Source organism: Penaeus vannamei, chromosome 16 (genome assembly GCF_042767895.1).
Source record: "Penaeus vannamei isolate JL-2024 chromosome 16, ASM4276789v1, whole genome shotgun sequence".
Lineage (NCBI taxonomy): Eukaryota > Metazoa > Arthropoda > Malacostraca > Decapoda > Penaeidae > Penaeus > Penaeus vannamei.
The window spans coordinates 16190159-16197658 of record NC_091564.1 but is presented as its reverse complement, the minus strand read 5'-3'; the positions used below and the strand labels follow the sequence as shown (position 1 = coordinate 16197658).

General features: G+C 50.7%; 1 protein-coding gene across 1 annotated transcript in view; it reads right to left on the bottom strand.

The window, feature by feature from the left end:
• The window catches only part of sha (shavenoid), a 10518-nt gene that overhangs the window by 1487 nt on the left and 1531 nt on the right, over positions 1 to 7500 (bottom strand). The window contains exons 3-7 of the mRNA XM_070131272.1: positions 7239 to 7407; positions 6301 to 6466; positions 5218 to 5356; positions 4124 to 4275; positions 1 to 3561 (exon numbers count right to left, since the gene is read on the bottom strand). The exon at positions 1 to 3561 is cut by the window's left edge and continues 1487 nt beyond it. Of these exons, the coding sequence (XP_069987373.1) occupies positions 1 to 3561; positions 4124 to 4275; positions 5218 to 5356; positions 6301 to 6466; positions 7239 to 7407 (4187 nt within the window). The remainder of the gene's footprint in view (positions 3562 to 4123; positions 4276 to 5217; positions 5357 to 6300; positions 6467 to 7238; positions 7408 to 7500) is intronic.

Sequence of the window (7500 nt, the reverse complement as noted above, 5' to 3'; positions counted from 1 at the left end):
GATGGACAGGCCATCCATGTCCGCCCCGTGGTGCCTTCGTCCGAGCGAGGCCCTCATGCTCGCCCTCTTGAAGCTTCCGGTTTCGTATTGCGGGGAGAGCTCGAGTTGACTGGCGCTCCGGCCGAGCTGCTGGAGGGACATGGATCGCTGGAAGAGGGGTCGCTGTAGGCTAGAGGTGTACGAGAGGGAGCGAACAGGACGGTTTCCGGTCCCTATCTGGAAGGGCAGCTCGGGAGGTGCCGCCAGGGGTGACTCGCCCAGAGACGCTGTGGAGACCAAGCTGTTTTTGCTGTTGGCCGACTCGCTGGAATCCGTGCTGTGGTAGCCGGAGTCTTCCTGCTTCAGCTTCGCTTCCTTCTCCTTGCGTTCCAGACTGGCCATGTACTGCTGGAACTTCATGATTGAGATCTTGTCTTTGTCCTCCTTCGAATCGTCAACTTTCTCTATGATTTTCCGCCAGGTTCTTTTAATGCTGTCTGCCCCGCTCTTCTCCTTGAAGTGCTTCTCGAGGTCAGACTTGGCCTTGAGAGCGAGGGCAATTTCCATGCCTTTGGTTAGAGTTTCGCCATCGACATCATCGTCAGTGATATCTCGAAGCTTGGCCAGGAAGCCACTCGTCTGCTCGCGGCTCAGGGAGCTCTGTCTCCGGAGTGATGGCGATTTGCCGGTGGTGGAAAGGATGAACTCCCCGCTCACTCGGGCTTCACTCCCTGGGGATCCCGGCTCACAAGAGCTGTCCTGTCGGCGTAGCAGCTGGCGGTCGAGACTGTGCTCCACCTCCCTGCCAAGGGTGTTGGAACCCGTCCCTTCAATGTCATCGCTTCTGGGGGATGAGGATGAGGTGGGCGTTAGGCTATTCTGAGATCCAGAGCTGAACGTATCGTAGTAAGGAACACTGGGCCGAGTGTTAGAGTCGGCGACAGTGTTCCTTACCCCTAAAAAATGTCCATCATTATCGTCTTCTTCATGAAGAGGTGAGAGGCGGTTGGCATCAGGCTGTGTGTGTGCTAACAGTCCATGTAGGATGGACCGAGCTTCCTCCTCGGTCAGCTCAGGGATGGAGCTTCCACTGGATGACCGTGACAGAGTGTCAAGTGAAGCCTTCTTGCGAGACTTTTCAGGAAGCTTTGGTCGCTCTGGCTCCGAGTCGGAAGAGTCGGACCTCCTGGACGCCTTCAGTGGCAGAGGGGGTCGAGCAATCCGGTTCTTGGGGGGAAGACCAGGGGAGGCATTCTCACTGGGGTCTGTGGGGCGTGCCTGCTTCGGGGGCAGAGGTGGCTTCAGCTCCCTGTGCTCCTTGTTAGACGGACTTGTACTGCGGAAGTTCACGTTTATGCTGGAACCTGTGACTGGAAGAGGACTGCTGCTTGTCTCCGAGGAATCTGAAGACCCTCGGTGAAAGTTCATTTCTTGGTAATCTTTGAAGGTTCTTAATTTCTTTGGTGGTTCGCTATTTTTGATGACGCCAAGATTTGTGTTGTTGCTGATGTTTTTGAAGTAGAAGGATTCAGTCTTGGTGGGAGAAGATGGGTTCGAAAATGTGATAGGTGAGTATGAAGGATCATGCTTGTCACTCTTGAAGCTCCTCAGGCTTCTGATACTACTTCTAGATTCGTAAATGTCCAGCAGACTCTTATCGCCTCTGTTTTTGTCGCCTGGGAACGATAGTCTCCTCTGAGCCTTTGCCCGCTCCAGACTGTTCTCGTGATTAGCAAAAGTCCGCTTCTTAACTTTAGGCCTCTCCAACGAATCTTGGACGATGCTGTTGCTGCGCTCTGCTTTCTTGCCTCTTCTCTCTAGAGTGTCCTGGTCGAACCCATTGTCTTTGTCTTCTGTGCTGCCATTCCCGTTATCTATCACAGGGATGGTCACTTTGCAACCCGAGTAAATGGGGCTTGAACATTTCTCTTCACCAAGGATTGTCACTTCACTCACCAAGGATTCTGGGTTACTATATATGCTGTAGTGCCCATCGTCATCATCATTGTCGATGTGAACTTCACTTACATTATTATTCTTTGGCTTGGGGGGAGCCCTCCTTTTTTGCTTGCCATTATTTGGGAATTGTATTTCTTCATAAGTATGGTCGTCATAGTCCTCGCTAGTGATACTGTTATTATTTCTCTCCTCGTAAATGCTATCGCCATTCTTCGCCAGTCTTGACATAGTCTTTGCTCCTGTATTCTTGTTGAAAATCTCATTGCGTTCTGTTATTTCCTCCTCTCGAGGGAGTTGCCTGGACAGAGATTTAGAATTCGTGTCTATCTCCTCCTTATGGCTAGCCTTCTTTTCCTTAGATCGAGGTTTTGTGTCTGAATAGACGCTGTCAGAGTCGCTAGGGATCATTTTAGGAACTTTGGCCTCTGCTTCACTGAGCAGGTCGTTCAGGGAGTCATCTTCAGAGCCAAAGGACGTATTCAAGCTGTCCTCCGGCATCAAGGGCATCTGTTGGCGTGAACGCCGTGGGTTTGAATCATAGTGACGGTGTTCATTCTGCCACGAGAGGGACCTGGTCACTTGGGTGCTGTTCCCTGGTGCTCGGGTTTTACTGTTGTCCTTTGAATGGCTTGCTTCCTCTGGCGACTGAAGCGGTGCCTCCTTCGTATCATTAAACGAAATACTTCGCTGTGCTGGCACTCTGTTCTTCCTGGGTGGCGTCGGAGGCTTGTTTCCCTTCTGCGGAAGAGGTGGTGGGCTGTTGCTCCTCGGCATCGCTTTGCGGGAGTCGAAGACGACGTTGGATGTCTCGGACATTCTGGAATACATGTTCTTATTTTCGAGGGTCTGCAGCCACTTCTGTACCTTGCCCTCACTTGACGTTACATGTGACTTTCCTTTTTCTAACGTGCCGACGGGGGAAGCCTCCGCCTTGTTTCTGTTCTTGACTCTCTGAAGCGTTGACTTGGGCGAGATGGCCTCACTGACCTTCTTCATTTTGTTAAAGGTGGCCATCATCTCCTGGCGGAAGTTCTCGAAGGTGTTGTTGAGGTCCGTCAGCCTCTTCCCGTCCCGCAAGACACTCCTCAGCATGGACGGCTTGATGAGCTCCGGGAAGTCATCATCATTCTCGGGCAGAGTGTCTTCCCTCGCGTTCACAGGCTTGGGCGGCGGGGGCTTGGGCGCGGTAGGCCTCCTGGGGGGCGTGTGGGCGACGTAGACGGATTCCACGGGCGCCGGGAGACGGGGCTTCAGGTCGAGGGTCCTGATGATCTCACTGACGATGCTCTGGCCGTGGCTGTTGACGCGCTTGGCCAGCTTCTTGAGCGTTGAGCTGCGGCTGTCGTCCTCGCGCGGGCGCCGCTCCAGGGAGTCGCTCTGGATGCTGTGGTCGCTCGCGTACACCCCCTCGCCGTCGCCGCCGTCCTGGAGGTCGTCCATGGCCACCGTCATCCTGCTGGAGCTGGCGGTGGACCTGCTCAAGGGGCGTGACTGGCAGTCGTAATCCTCCTCCGGGATGTCCACGAGGCTCGGGTGGTACGTCTTGGCCTTCATCTTGGACTTGGCGATGGTGATCATCTCGCGGATCCGAGTCAGGAACTCAATGGCGGCCGGAGGGGGCGCCTGGAGGGGGGCAGGCGGAGGATTAGAATCCATGCGATGGCGGGAAAATTAAGCTAAAAGTTCCAAACAAAACGAAAGAATTTTTTTTTCATAGAAACCGTTAATATAAAATGCTGCTTTCATCCTTTTACGAAAACGGTGCAGCACACTAATGATCAAACCGGTCACTGAATCTGAATGTAGAACTCTAAATAATCTAACGGAAGACAAAGTTCTTATTGAGGATTATTAACAGAATTTCAGAAGTTTGATAAAGAAAAAAAGAAAACCAGCAATAACTAACGAACGAAATAAAAGGACGAATGCGTAGAAGAAAGAAAGAGAAAAGCAAGATGTAGAAGAAAAAAAAATGTAATATAAAGATAAAAGCGGAAAGAGAATAGGATTTGAAAGGAATAAATAAAAGAGAAAAGAAAAAAAATACTAAAAATAAAATGGAGGAGAAAACAAAAAAACAAGAAAAAAGACGAAAGTCAAAACTTAACGGAAGAAGAAAAGAAAAAGAAACAAAACAAAAAAATACAGAATAACAACAATAATAAAATAAAGAAAATGATCGAACCTGCAGCATCTCCGGCTCAAAATAGGCTGGATTAAAATACAATTTCCTCTTCGCCTGAGCCGCGTGGATGTCGTCTGGCCCGCCCTCTCGCTCCTCGACAGGGGAAACCACGCCCATCGCCCGCGCTCCACTGCCGCCCACGCTGCCTTCGTCTGTATGGAAGGGGGTGAATGAGTAAGGAAATATATCACACTAAGACCGAGTTAGATTGATACACTGCAAAGGAAGTGGTGCTAATACTTCGATTTTTTTTATTTATCTTTTTTTTTATTTTTTTTTTTTTTAGGGTGGTTGGATATGGAGGTTCCAAAAATGGAGATAAAAGATGTGATTCAAATGGACTTGTATTTATTGCTCAGTAATGCTTAGGCAAAGATCCTGGTCTTCATTCCTCACTCTCATTGTCTCTCCCTCTCTTTTTCCCTCTCCCTTTCCTACTCGTTTTCCTTCTCCCCTCCCCTTTCATTTTTGTTCTACTCTCCCCTCTCCATCCCCTCCTCACCCCTCTCTATTCCCCATCTTTCACCCTCTCCTTTTTCCTTTCGTTCCCCTCTCCATCTCAATTTTTGCCCCTTTCCCACCCCTCTTTTCCCCTCTCCCTCCCCATCCTCCCTACCCCTCTCCCTCCCCCATCCCCCCTCTCCCTTCTCCATCCTCCTTTCCTTCCCCCTCTTCCTCCCCCACTCCTTCCCCTCTCCAATCCACTCCTTCCTCATCTTTCTCCCCCATCCCCCATCTCCAACCCATTCTCCCTCCCCCTATTTCCCCCTCTCAAACCCTTCCTCCCCCATCCTCTTCCCCCTCTCCCTCTCCCAACCTTCTTATCCCCATCCTTCACCCTCTCCCTCCTCCATCCACCCATCTCCCATCCTTCCCACTCTCCCAACCTCCCCCCCTCCTTCCCCTTCCCCATCTCCCAATCTCCTCCCCCTCCTTCCCCCTCTCCCTCCTCCAACCTCCCCCATCCTCCCTCTCCCTCCCGCCTTCTCCCACGCCTTCCTCCCCCTCTCCCTCTCCCTCCCGCCTTCTCCCACGCCTTCCTCCCCCTCTCCCTCCCGCCTTCTCCCACGCCTTCCTCCCCCTCTCCCACTCACCAAATGTCTCGACGACCGCCAGTGGAGACCTGGGCGCCCTCTCGATGCCATCTGCCGCGTCGTGGGCGGGGTGGGGGGCTCCTACCCTCTCCCCCTCCCCGTGGACGACCGCTGTGGTGAAGCTGATGCTGTTCCCGGCCTGAGGAAGTTTTGGGGGGGGCGTGAAAGGAAGTTTATTCTCCTTTGGGGCGTGAAAGGTTTATTTTCTTTTGGGGCGTGAAGGAAGTTTATTCTCCTTTGGGGCGTGAAAGGTTTATTCTCTTTTGGGGCGTGAAGGAAGTTTATTCTCCTTTGGGGCGTGAAAGGTTTATTATCTTTTGGGGCGTGAAGGAAGTTTATTCTCCTTTGGGGCGTGAAAGGTTTATTCTCTTTTGGGGCGTGAAGGAAGTTTATTCTCCTTTGGGGCGTGAAAGGTTTATTATCTTTTGGGGCGTGAAAGGAAGTTTATTCTCCTTTGGGGCGTGAAAGGTTTATTCTCTTTTGGGGCGTTAAAGGAAGTTTATTCTCTTTCGGGGCGTGACGGGAGTTTATTCTCCTTTTGGCCTTAATTTTTGTCATTTTTTATATTTCTACATTATTATTATAATTACTATTGCTATTGTTATTATTATCGTCGCTAATATTATTATTCCTATTGTTGGTGTTATCATTATCATTTTATTGTTATTAGCATTATTACTAATAATATCATTTTATCATTATTGTTATCATCATTATCATTATCCTTACTTTTATCACTATTATTTTGTTGTTGTTGTCATATTACTCCAATTTTATGGATATATATATATTTTTTTGTTTCTCTAATGAATAATTAGGTAACAGTTAATTGGGTGTTTTGACGCCCGTTTACGTTATCACATTTGCATGAGAATAATGTAAACGTATTAAAATAATAAAAATAATAATAATAACCCCAAAAAACAAGAACTTTACTATAAACTATAAACACACGATCGAAACAGCAACAACAACAACAACAACAACAATAACAACAACAACAACAACAACAACAGCAACAACAACAACAACAACGGCAACAACAAAGGAAGCCAAACACGAAGGTTGACCACCACGACTCACCCTGCTGGCTCTCCTCGACCTCGAAGCCAGGGACAAGTCCTCGATGTCCTCGTGCTCGGAGTCGTCCTCGGAGGAGACCAGCGACGGGCGGGCGTGGCGCGGGCGGCGGTGGTCCCGTCCGGAGCGGCTCTTCGAACCCCGAAGGCCCTCCTCCGCTAGCTTGCTTCTGAAGGTGGGGGGGGGAGTGGTTAATGGGGGGTTGGAGGTTGGAAGATTGGGGCGTGGAAGGGGGGGGGGTGGAGGTTGAGTGGTGGTGGGGATGGTGGGGTTGGAGGAGTGGGGTGGAGGGGAAGTTGGAGGAGTGGGGGTGGTGGGGGTGGTGGGGGTTGGAGGTTGAGTAGTGGAGGGGTTGGAGGAGTGGGGGTGATAGGGGGGGCTGGAGGAGTGTGGGTGATGGGGGGGTTGGAGGAGTGTGGGTGGTGGGAGGGTTGGAGGAGTGGGAGTGGTGGTGGTGAGGTTGGAGGAGTGGGGGTGGGAGGGGTTGGAGTGGGGGATGGAGGTTGAGTGGAGGGGTTTGGAGGTGGGGGGAGGGGTTGGAGGAGTGGTGGTGGTGGTGGGGAGTTAGAGGAGTGGGGGTGGGGGTGGGGTTGGAGGGACGGGGGAGGAGGTGGGGAAGGGGGATGAGGATGTGTATACATACTCATCCCCCCCCCCCCCGTCACCTCAACCTGACACATATGAAGTCGCAAGAGTCTGTTCCTGCTCTTAAAAGTATTATTATCATCATCATTAGTAGTAGTAATAGTGGTAGTAATAGTAGTTAAAGTAGAAATAACTGAAATACTACCTATTATCATTATCATTATTATCATTATCACTATCATTATCATCATCACCATCCTCATCATTATTTTCATCATCATCACCACCACCATCATCACCACCATCATTATCATAATCCCTACACAAACACACAACGAAACGGAAGGCAAACTCACATATTCTGCTCTCTCTCCTTCCTCTTCTTCACCCTTATGTACACCGCCATGGCCACGACATAGGTCACGGACAAGCAGGTGACCACAAGACCTATTATCGCTCCTTCTGCCGACGAGAGCCCCGCCCCTTGGCCACGGGCGGGGGCGGAGAGGGCGGCTTCTGCTGCTCCTGTGGGCGAGAGAGGGGGGGGGGGGTGAGAGGGTGATGGGGGTAAGGGAATGTTTGTACCTTTTGATACGTTAGGTTTTGTGTATTTTCAGT